The following is an 18,917-nucleotide window of genomic DNA, read 5'->3' on the forward strand; positions in this document are numbered from 1 at the left end:
ACCTTTAGGTTTATTTCCACATTTTGTCAGTTGGGAACAGTTTTGTGAACATACTGTACTTCGTCTTTGACTACTTAAGCAAGTGTATTTCTTTAGAATAGTTCATTATAAGTAGAATTTCTGTATAAAAGAGTATATACACATTTGAAATTTATGAGTATTGCTCATTTGCCTTCTGAAAAGGCATCCCATATTTTTATTCTCAAGTAGTGAATTCTCTTTATCACATATTACTCATGTTGGTTACTATTCTTATCTTTTAATACTTGCCAAATAGACTAAACATGATTTTCACTGTGTGTGTGATTATTTTTTTTTTTTTTTAAGATTTTACTTATTTGTTAGCAAACACACGTGGGGTCGGGGGGAGGGCCAGAGAGGGAGAAGCCAACTCCCCACTGAGCGGGGAGCCCAGCGCAGGGCTCAATCCAAGGACCCCAGGATCACAACCTGAGCTGAAGGCAGACGCTTAACCAACTGAGCCACCCAGGTGCCCTGATTTTCACTGTTTTAATATACATTTGTTTAATTTTGGGTGCAGTCACAAACTCCTCCTTGTAATGATTTGCAATTTGTCTATCTCTACTGTGAATTACCTGTATATATTCGTTGCCCATCTTCTCATTAAAAGTTATTTCTTACTCATTTCTAGGAATGTGCTGTTTATATATCTTTACAATTTGTCATCATTAAATGTATTCTATTTGTTTTTCTTGCTCATAATGTAAAATGTTTCATTTTAAATTATATTAGCTTCCCATTTTTCTTCAGCACATTAAAAAAAGGTACAACAGTGAAACTGTCCTTATTTGTACTTGTTTACCTGTTACATTCCTTATTGGACAAATAACCAGGGTTGTTGGGAAATAAAAGGATTTGATACTGCAAGCAAATAATTCAAAGCCTGGAAGGCTAAACAATGAAGAGGTCGTTGGGATGCATGAAATCATAGTCAATAAGTTAAGAGGGGAAATATTTACAGATTTAATGGAATATTTACAGACAGAAGACATGACCTGATGGGGCTCATTTCTTCTGGAATTATTTTATCTGTTTAAGGATAATGTGAACTACTCTGTGTGTATAATATAGATTAGAATATACCACAGTATCTCAATTGTTAAACATACCTTGATGAATTGGGTCAGTTCTACCACCGTCTCCCCACTTAAAAAAAAGTATATTTTATATATATATAACACATATTCTATGTTAATGGTAATATCTTTGTATTAATATCAACTAATTATATATTTAGCAATTTTTTTAAGTTCTCACACCATATTTACTCAAGTGTGTTTAATTTAACCTTACCATTACATAAGCCTTCCAGCCTTATTCATATGTTTCCAAACATCAAAATCTTATGCAAATAGTTTTTGTTTGATTCAGTCAGTTGCTGTAAAAGTATTGGGTCAGGGTGGTAGGGGTCTTTTTGTTGGAGAATGCTTTACGTTTGAGGAACTTTACATTGAAGTTTGTCTTTTAATGAGTCAATGCAAAACATCAAAATCTACATGGAAAAAATATGTAAATTAACCTGATGTTACATGAGAATGTGGCTAAGACTTTGTTTTTAGATTTCTCTAAAATTATAAAGATCGATCTACTTGTCATTTAAATCTTATGAATTATGCAACATGCTTATTGATAAAATTTAAATCTTTATTTTAGAGCAATATACTTTGCTGCTTATTCAAACTGCAAGGAAAAGTTGAATGGTGTATTTGATCCAGATTCTACCCAGGTACACATGATTTCAGCTGCAATGGCAGGTATGAATATATAATATTAAAAAGCAAAAAATTTTCCAAAACCTAGAGACTTAATATTGAATTATGATTTTACATTATATAGTTAAGACAATGTGCTTTTCATTGATTAGCATCTACGTACATGATTCTTATATTTATTAATATACAGTAAATTTGGTCAGGAGGTATACTTAAAATCTGTTATAAGTTGGCATTTTTGTAATCGGGTTTGTGATAGCATACAGGTAATATAATATTTACATTGTCTTGTGTAGTCCACTGAATATTTAGTGATGACTTTTGACAGTTTAAAGAATCCAACCATAATTACACTATAAATAAGTTATGCAGCTGTAATTTACTCTTCTCTCCTCAATTTCTGTTAGTGCCTTTTCCCTTTTTGCTGCATGTTTTGGCTTCTGTCTGAAATGTGCCGGCAGTTCTTGGTAAAGTATTCATTTTGTCCTGTGCTCAAATGCTGAAATTTTTGTGATGTATTACTGATACCTGAGAGTTACTGTCATGTATGTATTTTGAAAAATATGTTTAGCATTCCATATAAATCACACTAGATAGTACTTGAAATTTAGGCACTGGCTCTGTGTACATGCTTGCTATAGAAATGTTTTCCAACATCATTGTTGAGTATATATGATTCTGAATTAAAGCAACTAGTTCTGGGCCTCTGTACTGCCTTAAAGATAAACGAGGAGACTGATTAGACCAGTCTGGTTCTGGAATCATTTGTTGCAATGCGTGTTAGACAAAGCCGTGACCTTTGGTTTATTCTCTGCAGTTTTCTGAGATTCGTTGTATATTTAACCATACCTCACATTTCCAAATTATGCTATGACTAAAAGCAAATTATTACTACTTTCATCAACTGTTGAGCAGTAAATTGAGCATCAGTTACATGTTTAATAATGAGTGCCTTAAACTGTTAACCATTTTCTGTTTAGAAATAAATTGGATCAATTTGAACCACATACTTTAACGAACTAAGTGTAAGTTGGAAATAACTAATTTCTGAAAGGTCAATAGCCGTATAATCTACCATATACCTCACAAATTATTTTCAAGGCTTTTTATATTTGTAATTGCTCACTGACTCATTGAAGTTTTAAAGCTGAAAGGTAAAAAACCTTAGAGGTCAAGGTGGTGAAATACTCTTATTTACCCATGAGGAAAGATCTTGGGCAAGTTATATAATTTATGCGAATTTCTCTTACCTTATCCTTGGAATGTAGGTTGCTCTACAAAGATTTGGATTTTGAGAATTAGTTCGTTAGTACCATAGAGATCCATCTAGTTACAACTAGAATTTTTTTAATGTACTTTTTATAGATGTTGAATATGGATATGATTTTTCCTCTTCAAATTTGAGTTGGGTATAAGGTAAAAATTTCAAACTATATAACTGCTGTATTAGGATCTTTAAGAATATATTTCTGGATTACCAGTGTTTGTTTTTTAACCCCAGAAAATTATTAAAGAAATGTTAATCTTTTTTTTGTTTGTTTTGGAAGACGAAGAAAGTAGATGAGCAGTCATTTTTAATTGAGGATAGTTATATATTCAGTAGTGCAAGTTTAGGGTTTCAGAATATCTTAATTCCCAATGGAACATCTTTTTTCATTAAAACATCTCATCAGAATTTATTACTATTTTTGTATCATGTAATTTCAGTGGAATTGTCATTTTGCACTTTTCTCTCAAATGTGTACAAATGTCAACTCAGAGTTTGTTTTTATATTGATACTATTTTCCACCTTGAATTCCTTGAATTTTTGTAAATTGATTGTCTTATCATTGCTCAGAGATTATTGCATTATATTCTTATTGTGTAATTTGAAAATACTTCTTCCATTTGTTTGCAGTTAAATTTTTCTGAGAATTGTGCTTTCAGAGAGCTTCCTTGCACTATTCATGAGCATTAACACTTAGCTTCGCAGTTTTTATACATAACTACGTGGTTGGTGAAACTGAATGGTCCCACGCAAAGTCATTAAGGTAGCCTTTTGCCCCCTTCATTCTTGAAATTATTTAGACCAGATTGCTCTGGTTTTTCTTCAGGATCATTTTTAGAAGTCTTCTAAATATGAATTGGGGGTGCAAAGTGCTTAGAGGCAGTCATGTGAAAAATCATTTTTTAACTGGCTATTAAAAAAATGCTAACCTTGTCATCTTGGTATCAGAAGATGCACTAAAATAGACTGTTTAATGATATTGCCTGCAAGATTTTGCCACATCAAACAACACACACATTAAGGATTTTAGTAACAGACCTTGTACATAATTTTTATTCCAGGTAGCCAGTTGATTTTGCATTTTATCCATATGAACTCAAGTGTTTAGGTAGTAAACTTTTTTTTTTTTTTTTAATCAATGACAGTTTATTTGAAGTGGATCTTACTGTGGTTTGTTGTAGTGTTTCAAGAGAAGACTATAAGAATTTATAAACCTAAATTTAAAGGTATAAATTGGAAAAATTATTTCCACCTGGAAGGCTATTTAATAAAATTAAGTAATGTTGACTATGTTTTATCTGCTTTTTTTTTCCTTCTCTACATGTAACCTTTGTTAGACTGAGAGTATTTGTTTTGTCGAGGTTACTTGTATGTTTTCGTTAAAATGAACTTGCATATCCCTCTCTATATACCTAGACACAAGTGTGCATACAAAAAATAGTATGGTGTCTTTATAGTAATTCCCAGTTTTCAGAAATTTTTATCTGGAACATACAGACTTCTATATACAACATTACAGATTTTTAAATGAAAAGAATTCTGATTTTTATTGGATTATATATTCAGACAGTTATTGCTTAATTTTTAAAACACCAATAATGTAATCATTTAACATTTACTACATACCTAGTGGGTTTTATTTGCTTATAGCACTCACTGTACTTTTCAAGATACATTTTTCTGTTTGCCTTAAAGTTTATTATTAAAGGTTAAGTTTTTACTCATTAAAGAGAAATTTTGTCTTGCCTATATATTTTTTAATATTTTATTTGTTCATGGCAGTTATTCAGCCAAATGGGTGGTTGGGCAGATGTTTTGTGTGTTTGTATGTAAACATTCTTCCTGTTTTTTGTTTTGTAGAACACAAGAAATTAAATACAAAATAATCCAAAATATTCCATAAAAATGGATGTGCAATATTATTGGCCATAGTGAAAGGTACAATTGTAGCAACATATACTTTAATTTTTAAAAATTATAAATAATTACAAAATGTTACTCGAAATATTCTGGTTTTTTTTTTTTTTTTTAAGATTTACTAAGAAAAAAAGCTTTACTAAGTAAGCTGACTGCTAAAGTATAGAAAATTGTGATTTCACCTCTGATCATAATGATTAGGAAAATGGGATATGATAATCCCTTCTAAATATTTTCTTAGATTCCCCATTGACAAGGTTAGCATTTTTTTCTTTAAGGCAAAATTCGTCTTTTAGGTAAGTATTTGGACTCTGAAACTGCTGCAGATGGCAGAATTTTCAGTACTCGGTGCAGTTTTTTTTTTTTTTTAATTATGGCCCATTCTGATATTCCTTTTTGTTTTTTAACTTAAAATTTTCAAAAAAAGTTAGATCTCACAGTGAATATTTCTGAAATCCTTCCAATGGGATTCATTTTGTACACATGTTTCTGATGAGGTCACTGCTTGTTGTTATGATACAGAAAAGCCTGTGTCTATTTTAGGCATTTACTGTACATTTCTCCCGAGAAAAGAGTGAGATCGTGTCATCTCATGCTCCCCATCCGCAGGTCACTTCCTGTAGAAATATGGACTAACTTAAACCTCGTGAGTACTGATCTGAGCGTCTCTTGCAGCCTCTAGTTATAAGAAACACACCCTGGGAATTTATAATAGCTGTGGAATTAATAGAAGGCGGGAAATGAGCTTTTATTTCCTGAATTTGTGTGTGCGTTCTGAGTATTTCATAAAACTTTAATTCTGATCCCTTTAGAATATTCCTTCTAGAAGGAAGAATGGGGTAACTTTTCAGTCATCGTGTAATAAAAGCCTGGGGTCTTCAGCTTGGCCATAATAGCCTTGACCTCGAAAGAATTTGTTGACAATATTTAAGATATACATAGTTGTAAATGGTATCATACCATCCTACAACTTTTAGGAAAAATAGTAGTTCTCTTTGCTTAGCATAACATATTTTAAAAGTCTAATACAGTGCTTTCCATTCTCTTGTCTGTTGATACTTAGCTTTCTACTTTCTTGCAAAAACATTGATCTTACAATACCTACCATTACTTTCCAATAAATGCAGGGTAGGAATATTTGGGATCTGGGCTGTTGTAGTTTTAATTGTTGTTGGGTTTTTTTTTTTTTTGTAGTTTTAATTTGTTTCTCTTAGAAGGTTAGGTGGGCTTTGTTCTTACAGAATTTGATGAAAAAAAGTACTGAAAAATGCAATACTACAGGTATCACTCACTTAATGAAATAGACATTTTCAGCAAGTTTCCTATAAGCAGGATTTCTGTTAATCTGGTTTACATTAACAGATGGAGTCTTAGATGAAGCAAATAAAAGTTGCATTTTGAAAGTTTTTAAAGAATTAATAAAATTCTAACCGCACTACTAACAGTATGGCCAATACGCTGCAACTTTGCTTTCACGGACTATAGCAATATTAATTCTTCTTAACCTACAAATAGATCCTTCATATGCCTCTAAGTCAGTTTTAATGTTTAACAGGGTGCTCCGAATATTAATGTGAATTAGGATATTATCAAAATTTCACAAAATTTAAATGTCAAAATAAAAAGTAATAGTAAATTTCTAAATTTCAGGGAAACTATTCCCAGTATCGTTGTATATGTTTGTCTTAGAAGTAGGAAGATCTCTTTAGCTTTGACTGTTGGCCGACTTCAAATTGCCTTGCCATATATAATTAAGTTAGTGATAAATTTTTGCTTCTTCCCACTTGTTTCATTTCTTGAATTAATAGATTATATTTTTATAGGTTTAATTAGCTTAATAATGTCTAGTTAGTTTATTAGGTAGAGTGTCTGTGGTTAAGAGAATGTAATAGCATAAAATTCTAGGACCGACCAGAGTTTTAACTGTGGTAAAGACAATAGCTAAAAACCTGTGGGTTATGCCTAGATTCTGTCTAATGTAATGGTTTGCTGGCATTTAGGCTAGTGTCTTTATTAAAAGCTGGCTTATTATTGGGAGAATTGAGCCAGAACAACTCTAGTAAGCACAAGTTACTGATAGTAACAGTTATAGAGCGATAAGATGACAACACTCTGACCTGAATTTTAATGTTTCCTGTCCCATAGATTAATTTGTATTTGGAAAAGAATTTTAGTTAAGTGAGAAATACCTGTTGTTTGCGTCCTATCATTGTTCATTAATATGTACAGAAAATAATTAAAAATTTTATTCATGGATATTTGAAAAATTCATTTCCAGTAATATTTATAAATATTGCAGTATTTTAAAGTTTATAATATGGAGTTTTTTCAGCCTTTAATTGAGGAATTTTGTGACTTGGAAGAGTATTAAGCTTGGGTACTAATATTTTTAGGAATAGAACTTCTATTTAAAAAAAAAACTTTGATGTTCATCTTTTCAAATAAAGTGTAGTAGATTGAGATTTTTACCTAGACAGGCCATTTTTTTTTAAAGTTTGGTGTAAGGATTCCCAGTTTTAGACTTTCAAAATTTAATGAAAAACATTTTTTTTCTTAATTTCCACAGGATAATTAATAAAAACCATTGTGAATAATGCAGAATATTTTGTTGCCTTGTGCTGCTTTGCAGCCTTTCCCTAATAAGCCCCCTAATATTACTATACAGACATTTAGCTAATACAAATATTTAGGTTTAAAAACAAAGAATCATTAAATAAGGGATATAGCCAGATTACTGATGTCTGGTGGACATTTGCTTTAAAATGTAATTTGAATGTATTTAGTTTGAGTTTTTCAGTTAGGAAAATGAAGGTCAAGAAAGGAAAAAAAAATTCTTTAGCTTTATTCTCATTTAAGCCAGGACGTAAGAAAAATCTTTTCCAAATAAAATATTTAAACAGATCCAACAGATTCATATTTTTCTTCTCCTTTCCTTTTACCAAGAATTTATATATGAAAAGAAACTCTTATTTAAAAATGTTCCTGATAACCTGTCCAATACTTAAATTTTTATTATTGTAATACTGGCGCATACAAAATTGTTGGTCCCGTACTAGTTTTATACATCTGTATGTAGTATTAAAAACACCTGAGAGAAATGGAGGCTATAGAACTGTTCCAAAATAGTGAAAAGAGTTACCAAACCAAATTTTTATTCCATTATTCGTGTTTTATAAATAGATACAATTTAAGCATCCCTTTGTGAGACATCTGGCTATTTCTGTGGTGTTAAACAGTGGATTAAGGAAATAAAATTTGAGTTAGCTAATTATCTGACATTATGGAAGGGAAAAGAACCTATGAGACCAAATTCTGTTTTGTAAACAATTTAGTAAAATTATTTTGCATTTTAGATATACCTATATTGACTTTGAAAGCCAAGAAAAGGTTTATGATTGGTCCTGCACTATTATGTTAACTTAAAAAACAAATTATTTTTAAGTGCACCACAGCGTTTTTCTTCCTGAAATAACTTTACTCATATTAAATGTGCTGGTTATATTCCACCTTTTTAAACACAATGTGCTTCACCTGCCTATTATTTGATAGAAAGAATTAAAATAGTTAAGATCCTTAGACATTTCTGCATGTAAGTTTTCACTGAATCTAAGGGCCAATTGAATAAATACAGTTTGATGTAAGTAGTTCTTTGAAGTATGTGTAGTGATCTTAAATGTTCACAAGCAATATATTAAAACCCCGTTTTGTATAGATGAAGCAATTTTCATAAATTCCCGTTACCAAGATTGCATTTCATGTGCTATTTTTCTGTAACAGTAGGAAGATAGAAAGTAAAAGATAAGCACTAGTCTAGAAACAACTGTTCCAGAGATCTTAATTTACTAACTGGAATGAGCCATCTTAGGAGACCACCCTTCTGCACTGATAGTACATAGTACTCAAGTTTTAAAGTAAACTAGAACTACCTTCTACTCTGAGTTTCTCTCTTCAGTGTCTATAAAAGTGAGAGGGAAGTTCCAGTGTGTAACTTTTTGAACTTTTGAGTTTTTGTATGTGTTTAAGTGGATGAGAAATAGATCTGTCCTATTAACCTTAACAGAAACCTTACTTCTGTGATACGTTATTATAACAGTATTAGTAAGTATATGTTCATATAAAGCATTCATAAAGGCAAACAACAGTCCTTTCTGTTATATAGCCAACCTAAGATCAAATATAGTAAATGCTGACCTTTAGGTAGAATCCACTTTTAATGTAGGGATTTGGACCTCAAGTAGCTGTTGCAGAGTTTGCATGCTAAAAAGCCCTAGAACACACCAAATTTCTATATATTTTTAGAAATGGGTTTCTAAATTTATCTTAGAGTGTAGAGGGCGCCCCAGAGAATATTCTGAATATGTTGGGAGAGGAATTTATATATTACCAGATTTTGCTCTTAAAATAATTTTTTAGTTATGGTCAGAATTTGAGAATGTAGATTGGAAATAAACTACAAATGTTCATGGTTGTATGTGTTTGTAAAATAAAGGTGTATAGCATACATCAATTAATAGTTTATACATTTTCTTTAATATAGATTTGTTTGATTTTTTAAAACCTTAAAGTTTTAATAGTATATGCTTCATTTTTACCAGAGTTCATTTTAAACATCTTTGTTTAGGTTTTACTGCAATCACAGCGACCAACCCCATTTGGCTTATAAAGACTCGGTTACAGCTTGATGCAAGGTATGTTAATTCATTAAAACAAAATTGAAGTTGGTTTCAAATAGTTTTTTCCTGTAAATTTATATCTGTGAGATTTCAGTGCCGTGTATCTAGCCATGTCTTTCCCTTCTTTTGCTGCTGATTTTTTTTGTTTGGTTTTTGAAACTTGGGTCTACCATCAAAAGCAAAAGTAATATAATAGTTGGCAATATGGGACTTTCTAGGGAAGAAAGTGTATTATGTGTTGTGTTTTTAAATAAAAGGAAATGAAAGAAAAAGAATATATTAGCCTAGCCCAAGCAGTGGTATTTTCACTATGTGAATGATTATAATTGGTCTCCCAACAGTTAAACAACCCATATGATCAACTAGTCTAGATTAAATCTTGAAGGATCATTGCTCAAATTTATTAACCTTATATACAGAGAGGCCTGGCATGGGATTTAGCTCTCATATACTCATAGACTTCATCTGTTATCAATGACCACTTTATGGGAGCAAAAATCATTCATGTGATAAACGTATGTTGAGCAGATATACCTCTCAGTTCTAGAGCTATACCGAGAAACAGTGGGGACCAACTTTAAATGGAATAGTCAGGGAATTTTTTTTTTTTTTTTGAGCCCACTTTAAGCAGAAGCAGTGGTTAGTGCAAACCTCATAGGTCTTAAGTTTAGGGCCTTCAGCGTGTTTGGGAACTGAGCAAAGTCCCGAAGCAGTACACCTTAGAGTCTTGCCGTCTTAATTCCTGTTGGCCTGTAGAATGGAGGATGAGGAAAAGGAAATACTATAGAGAGACGATCCTATTGCTGTATAATAATAATAATAATATTTTGAAACTTTTAGCCTTTTGGTCTGGAGTAGACTTGTAACAAATTTTCACTGTTTGTTATATTTTAGGGCTTGGGAACTAGTCTATATATCTCATAGACTATAAAACTGATCTAAGAAATCATTAACAATTATGCCTGTTTAAATATCTGTTTTCCACATTCTGTCACGTTGAACTATATGCTATTTGGAGACTTGAAACATCTCTAATTCTTGTTTCATCCAGGATAATTGAAATGAAATCTTTAAGCGTCGTGAAGCAAAACTCAAAATTTACTTCTTAAAGCCAAAGATCTGAAAGGGTAGTGGTAGTTAAAACAACCCAAAGGTTAGAGAAATGTGAAGATGCCAGTCGATATTATACTATTATAAACTACCAGGGGTATGCTTCAGTATGATGTAGGGTAGATCTGTGGGGGGTCTTGAGAAAAGTTTGGCTTAAAACTCTATTATTTTTTCACCTACAATTGTAACACAAGCCAACACAAGTTCTTAGGCTTGGGGGTGATGGGGAATGGGGTGGGGTTGGGGGAGTAGTTTGAAGGTTGGTTTGAGGGTGCTAATGTATAACCATGAAATCAAGAACAGGGCTGATGTGTTTGCATATTACCCTTTGGGACTTGTAGCATTTTAACTTCTTATGAGGAAGCGTCTGGCAGAAACTGATTACAGTTGGTTTCATGGATCATTCAACGAAGAAAGTATTCATTCAATGTCATTAGTTGAGGACAATTATTAGTTCAAAACAATAATTAGTTCATAAACCTGGAGGAATTTGTGGGTTATGAGGTGGGTGTCTTAACTGTGTTTTTGTTATGTCAGAAACAGGTTGTATATATTTATAAATAGGTAAATTTTCTATTTCTTTCCCTGTAGGTAGCATTTAAACCCATTTCTTATAGATAAGGGTCTTTTGGGAGAATCATAGTGTAAGGTAATAATTTTTATAAACTCAAAATTATATACTTGTATAAGAGTAGATATACTGCCTATAAATAGCACTAAGGAAGTTTTACTGGGCACAGTGCTCAGTAAATATTTGGTAACTCTCGGGGTCCTCATTCACTGTTCACCATGATACTGACATGAAAGATAGGACTGTTGCCTTCAAAGGATCATTGGAAATTTGACTTCAATTTCCAGTCGTTTTGGGGGAATAACTGAGTGGGTTTGGAAGAATCCCTCAAATGCACAAATACTGGATTAATTATACTCCTTGCTTTGTGATGTACTATCATCATTGGTGTCACAATCACTCTTTTATGTTACAAAGTGCAGAAGAAATCTTCTCAACTTAGAACTGGATTTAATGATTTAATGTAATGTGAGAGCTTGTTTTTATCTTGAACTGCAGTCACAATGTATTTGGACTATTTTGTTTCTTATCCCTACAATACAAACTTCAGTGAGTGTATGAAACTGAAGATTTTTAATGTAGTGTATTTTGCATTAGTAAAATAAACTACTTACATGTTACCCATCTAATGTGACAAACTTGGGACAAAAGAATAGGAAGTCTAAAATGAATGTTTTAAAATTCTGGTTTCACTTCTCCATGAGTTAGAGAGGATCATTCTATATTTAGAGTGGCATATTTCCACTATATTTTACTGACTTTATTTTAAAAACCTATACCACTTTGTAAGTAACATTTTTCCTTTTTGCTTTTCAGGAACCGTGGGGAAAAGCGAATGGGCGCTTTTGAATGTATTCGTAAAGTGTATCAGACAGATGGACTTAGAGGATTTTATAGGGGCATGTCTGCGTCATATGCTGGCATATCAGAGACCGTTATCCATTTTGTTATTTATGAAAGTATTAAGCAAAAACTACTGGAATATAAGATTGCTTCTACAATGGAAGATGATGAAGAGTCTGTAAAAGAAGCATCCGATTTTGTGGGAATGATGCTGGCTGCTGCCACCTCAAAAACTTGTGCCACAACTCTGGCTTATCCACATGGTAAGAGGGAGTGGGCTTCTGGGAGTAAAATTCCATTAATTTAGAAATACTTTCCCACATCAGCCAATGGCCCATTTATTACAGCATTTATAATTTTTATTGAATTCAGTAAAACAGAATACAGTTCCTAGGAGCTCATCATAATGGGATTAAATCTGTGTAAGTAACTGTTTTAGTAGGTCAGTGTATATTACAGTAGCATGATGAAGATTGAGCATGCACTCTGGACCATCACATTTTAGACCAGAGTCCATCAGATTCCAGCCAGGTGATGTTTGGGCAAATTTAAAAAAAAAAAGGTATGGATATAGATGGTGTACTAGATACTTTATATACATTATTGCTAATCTACAAAAAATTCCTGCAAAGTACTTACCTTCTCTATTTAAGTCTTAAGTATGCTAGAACGTAACCAGAATTTGTCTTCATTTTTTAAGTTGCCAAAGGTCACACATGTTTACTCAGTGGAGGAGCCCAAATTTGAAATGGAGTCTGTAATCCCAAAGGATTATAAATTGGCAAATAAGTATATATGAATGATTTATTTCCATCTTTAATGGAAGTTTTATAGTGTTAGCCTGTTTCATTAATAGATAACAAAATCACTTAAAAATTTGTGTGCAAGATGCTGAGGTTTTTTTGTAACTTTTGCTTAAGTGTAACCTTTGATTTTTGTTCTGTTGGGGGTTTGTTTTGCTTTGGATTTTTTTTTTTTTTTTTTAAGATTGTATTTATTTGTCAGAGAGTGAGCACAAGCAGGGGGAGCAGCAGGCAGAGGGAGAGGAAGCAGGCTTCCCGCCGAGCAGGGAGCCCAATTTGGGGCTCAGTCCCAGGACCCTGGGATCATGACCTGAGCCGAAGGCAAACATTTAACTGACTGAGCCTCAGGGGTCTTTTTTTTTTTTTTTAAGATTTTATTTTTTAAGTAATCTCTACACCCAACATGGGGCTTGAGATCAATAATTGCATGCTACTACACCAACTGACCCATCCAGGCGCCCCCGCTTTGGGTTTTTAATCTAAACGCTTCACTTTTGTTACACTGATTAACATTTACATTCATCCTTGTAAGTCTGAGGCCCTGTGATTAAAGCTATAATCAAGACAAATGAAACAGGGCTAGGAGGAAATGAGTATTTGCTCTAAAATGTAATTTGTGAGTAAGACCAACTCTAACCAAGTTGGACTTTGTTTAGAGTTCCCTCCATTTCCTGAGGGAAGTTCCTAACTTCTTTCTTTAAGAGAAGTCAAAAGAGGGGCGCCTGGGTGGCTCAGTTGGTTGAGCGACTGCCTTCGGCTCAGGTCATGATCCTGGAGTCCCGGGATCGAGTCCCACATCGGGCTCCCTACTCGGCGGGGAGTCTGCTTCTCCCTCTGACCCTCTTCCCTCTCGTGCTCTCTCTCTCTCAAATAAATAAATAAAATCTTAAAAAAAAAAGAGAAGTCAAAAGAGAACAGTATGAGCAGCGTTGTTTAGGTCCTGGCTACAGTGGGATACCTAGAACCGTGGGCTGCTAAGGGTAAGAGTACCCTGTCACCTCAAGTGAGATGATGTCTTTATACGAAGAGGTAGTTTATAAACAATATTTTGAATGGAATATGTAAATGGCATGAGTTTTTTTTAAGATACGACACAAGAGATTTCAAATATTAACATTTGCGGTGAAAATAGTTCTAGCTCTAGGCCATTTCCCTCAGGCCCAGCAGGAGTGGTGTGTTGGAAAAACAGACTCTTCAGTAGAGAGCTCTGAATTGTTGTCCCAACCTCTACACCCGGCTGACTAAAAAACCTCTCAGCAGTCCAATTTCCTCACCTTTCAAAACTAAGAAATAATGGACTAGCCATAATCTTTTTATATCTCTTAAGAGCTCTAAAATTTTATGATATTTGTTTAGTTCCTTCCCAGATGGGGCCTTTTAGCTAACAGCTAGTGTTTTGAACATTTTTAGGCTTATGTACATAAAATTTCATGTTGGTATCTGTGGACCATTGTGAATAGATTATTTATTCTTTTTTTTTTTTTAAAGATTTTATTTATTTACTTGAGAGAGAGAATGAGATAGAGAGAGCATGAGACGGGAGGGTCAGAGGGAGAAGCAGACTCCCTGCTGAGCAGGGAGCCCGATGCAGGACTCGATCCCGGGACTCCAGGATCATGACCCGAGCCGGAGGCAGTCGCTTCTGTTTTCTCATTGTGGGGTCCACTTAAGAGCTTTTATGTTTATTTCTCATATATTTTTGTGTATTCATCTTTGATAACCACCTGCATTCCCTTTTCTGTTTCTTCACCTTTTCCTTACCACATGTATTTTCCCTTTTATCTATATCTAGTGTACAACTGACACTTTTGTTTTATTCTTCAACCATTCAGGAACCTATGAAATTTTATAATTAGTATTTATTATTAGTGATTTTAGCCAGCTGTCTTAGAAGTTTGGTGTTACTGTAATAAGACCAGTTTCAATAAGTTACACATTAAAAATCACTCCCATATTTATTCTGAGCTTACACTTAAAGACTGGTAAATGGGATGTGCTCAGCATTAGGAGGGAATAAAGATATCACTAATGCTTTTAAAATGATGTTTTTTCCCCCCCAAACAGAAGTTGTAAGAACAAGACTACGTGAAGAGGGAACAAAATATAGATCTTTTTTTCAGACACTGTCTTTGGTGGTTCAAGAAGAAGGTTATGGGTCTCTTTACCGTGGTCTAACAACTCATCTGGTGAGACAGATTCCAAACACAGCCATTATGATGGCCACCTACGAATTGGTGGTTTACCTTCTCAATGGATAGCAACTTCAGGCTGCTGTACTATGAAGAGGGAAGACCAAAAGATTACAGTGGACCATGCAGTATTGAAGCCAGCATGGTGGACAGAAGAAAAAAGTTTGGGAACATGTAACTATGCCTAAGTGGAAGTTTGGTTGTAGGAATTAAAGTAATCATAACCACATTACTTGGTCTTTTTCAGTAATGTGAAGGGAAAAACAAAAAAAACAAAAAAAAAAACCTAGGCTGCCTCTAAGAAAAAGCCTTTAGAAGCACTCCTGCCTCCAAATTGCCATTTTCTCTACCATGTCCACAGGACACAGTTGCATTTTGTTGATTTATGGCAGTCAGAGTATAGTGTGTGTTCCATGAGCACTTTTTCCAGTCTTCTAAACAAAGCCATCCCTAATTGTATAAATATTATAACTATCCAAAGATAGTATTGACAGTCATAAATGTCTTACCTCTGGCATCTGTGTAATTTCTGTAAAATTGTAAAATAAGAGTAAGTGAGATCCTTAGTATTATTTTCCCATTTCCTTGAGGATCTGGAATATTTTAAAATTAATTATTTGGCATTAATAGTCACTAGTTTTGACAACTAATGAAATAATGTCTAAAGATCTTGCGTATTTTTAGCTTTAAAATGTTTTGGTTTCCACTGCTAACAGGTGCTTGATGTTGAGCATAATGTGGACACTTAAATTGTTCATTAACATATCAAGCTGAGTGTTAATAGTTTGGGACAGAAGAAACCATGAAATGTTGATTCTTCGCCATTTGAATAACTTGAGCACGTCCTCATATCTTCTCTAACTTTACAATACATGAACGAATGGGATTGTCTTGTCAGTGATTTATTAGGTACAAACTTGAATGATCATCTGTCATACCTAGGTATCATTTTCTTAAAGTGGAAAGAATTTACCACTTCTGAATCTTTTTCTGTTCGCCTTTACATTAGGAATTTGAACCATTGAATTATTTCCAGAAGATCAGTATAGATTGCATTTATTTTGTAGAGAAAATGGTAATTTTCAGCTTTGCTGTAATAGGTTTCTTTTTTTAAGGTGACATTATACATATCTGGGGCAGTATAAACATAGAAGAGGGGGCCCTCTGCTATCTGATTGAGCAGGTAGTGTGATCCTAATTGACCACAGTTTGTAAATGAACAAACTGCTTTTGACAAATTTATGCTATCCTGTGATTTCTTGAATGGTAAATCATAGAAAGATTCAAGTTAATTCAGATTAAGTGTGCTAACAGGATATAGCTTTTACATTTTGCTGTTGAGTTCAACTGTACCTTTTAATACTTAAATGTGTATATGTATGGCCCTTATGAAGATGTTTGCTGTAATTCTGTTAAGAGACTTTTGCTTATGGATGTTGCTATACTGGTGTATAAAATATCTACAATTAAACTCCAGTGTGGTACTCATTTCAGTATAGATGAACTGTACATTTTGTGCAATGGCTTTATCTTAAGAATGACTCTTTGTGAATGCACTTTGTGGCCTTTTTTTGGAGGAGGGGTGAGAGAGAATTCCATGTTAAGATTTTTTTTTTTTAAACATTGGTCATGTATTAGGCAGAAACCATGTTCAAACCATTTTTCTGGGTTTTAGATATGGTGTTTTGGAGATCTTTAATAATATAAATGTTTTATGTATTCTATGTACACACTAATGCCCCTAACACAGAAAACTGTAGCACGTCATTGCAAGTTTTCTCTGCTGTCACCAGTGAAACACAGTGCACTCTTAAATTCCTTCACTTTCTTAACTCCTTGTAATCAACAGTAACTGGATGTTTTTGAGGTGCTTCGATTGGAATTAGAAAATATTCCAATCTATTTGGAGACCAAAGGCAAATTTAGTTTCATTACCTTTGGGATTATTTGTACCTTTTATGGTGAATTTTAGCTTTGACATTTATTGTGAGAAACAAGCCAAAAAAAAAAAAAATCTAGGGGTTTCTAACTTAAATCTGTAGAGCAAGTCTCATCTATAGTGTTTGCCTTTTCAGGTGCCACTTACACTGCCTAATACAGTGCCATTTGCCTTGCAGAGATTCATGAACATACGTTGTGTTGAATGTAGGACAGGTTCTCCCTAATGTTAATGATCTCACTACACCACAAATGACTAAGAATGATATGAAAACCAGCAACTACGGAACATCTTATTATTTAGTGTTAGCAAATTCATAGTAGTGTCCTTCAAGGATGAACATGTATTCTAGTCTTGTTTGTATTTAGCAAATAAAACTTATGTTGACCTTTAGTGCATTATATTCAGCTTTTAAAAGTGAGTATTCTCTGTGTACTGGAAGAAAAGATCTTAGAGTCTTAGATTTTGGGTTTCTTTGGGCAACAACTGGAAAGGAGCAATGAAGCTTATTTTAATTTTTTTTCCCAAAGCACAATCTGCCATAGTTTACTTTATGTGTGACAGATAATTTAAAAAAGAAAACTATAAAACTTGTATATAAAATTTGTCTCTGGAACATTTCTTTGGAGATTTTTTTAATTGATGCAAATGTTTAAAAAAAATGCATATTTAAAGGATTAATTTTTTTTAAACTGTTTTGTTTTCATCAATTTTCTATCAGATGACTTTATTTCTAGTATAGAGATTGGCAGCACTCTTCGGATTTGTCTGTACTTTTATTAGAGAATTTTATCAGGCAATTGAGTTGCGCTTAAGTTAAAGCAGTAGATACTGAAAGAGTATGCCTCATAGAGCAGCAGATAGAACTTTGGTACCTGTGGCTCATAGACATTTCCTAAATTTCAAAGTCCAAATCTGAGAATTACCAACCCTGTGACTGTGGGGTGTAATACCGTGCTTTTGAATCCAGAAAAAAAAAAAAAAAACTGTATCACCAAAGCTTTGTCTTAATTTTCATTATGTATGTAATTTTGTGGAACCAACTTACTAGATGGGGCTCACAAGTAATTTATTTGTCACTTTGAAACCAGGATAGAATATTGTTAGATTATTTAATCCAGCCTTTTGTCTCCTAAAACCTAATGCCCATTGTGGAATAGCACTATGTATTAGGACCAGGGTGTTAAAAATAATGAGTGTTTACTCTTTTACTAGAGTATAAACATGTCAGCATTTTTAGATTTAAGCCACAAAAAAACTGATTTGAACTTGAAGGATTTAAGTGCTGGAAATGAATCTATCTTTTATTCTTCTAGCATTGTTCATGCCTGTCATTTGTTGTTTACATACTCTTCTCAGACTATTAGTACTGTAGGGACCCCTTTTGGGCTGATAAATATAATAGTTGAGCCTGTCTACTGATCATGACTTAAACATTCCTAAGAATAAAGTATTTCTGAATGATTTAAATTAGAAGGAATTTTAATTACATGAAAATATTCCCTACAATGTGCGAACTTTTTGCCCACTCAAGTCTCTTCTCCATCATGCACTTATATTTCTTGTTAATCTATACACTGCTTTTTATGCTACTCCTTTTAGAAACTGAAAATTCTAGTTTCACTCAGTTTTTATGTTAATAAACATTTGAATGTGTACCCCTCATATGTGAACAGTTAAATTATGATCTATTAGTCACAGCTAAATCAAAAGAGTTGATATCTTTTGACCATTGATGTGAGGTTTGCTATTCTCACATTTTGTGTACATGGCTGTAAATTATGTGCATTTATTCTATTTATGTTAACTAGCTGAATTTTATTTGAATTGTTAAAATTAAAAAATTTAAATATCCTTATGAAAATATGGGG

At 33.1% G+C, this 18,917-nt stretch overlaps 1 protein-coding gene across 4 annotated transcripts in view; it reads left to right on the forward strand.

Annotated features, from left to right (window-relative positions):
- SLC25A36 (solute carrier family 25 member 36) overlaps nucleotides 1–18,917 on the forward strand; it is a 40,050-nt gene extending 21,133 nt beyond the window's left edge. For all 4 annotated transcript variants that reach the window (XM_027582770.2, XM_027582769.2, XM_027582768.2 and 1 more), the window contains 4 exons: nucleotides 1,675–1,775; nucleotides 9,540–9,606; nucleotides 12,089–12,378; nucleotides 14,983–18,917. In XM_027582770.2, coding sequence (XP_027438571.1) covers nucleotides 1,675–1,775; nucleotides 9,540–9,606; nucleotides 12,089–12,378; nucleotides 14,983–15,176 — 652 coding nt within the window. In that variant the 3' untranslated portion in view covers nucleotides 15,177–18,917. The remainder of the gene's footprint in view (nucleotides 1–1,674; nucleotides 1,776–9,539; nucleotides 9,607–12,088; nucleotides 12,379–14,982) is intronic.

The sequence above is a fragment of the Zalophus californianus genome, chromosome 1 (assembly GCF_009762305.2).
Source record: "Zalophus californianus isolate mZalCal1 chromosome 1, mZalCal1.pri.v2, whole genome shotgun sequence".
Classification (NCBI taxonomy): Eukaryota; Metazoa; Chordata; class Mammalia; order Carnivora; family Otariidae; genus Zalophus; species Zalophus californianus.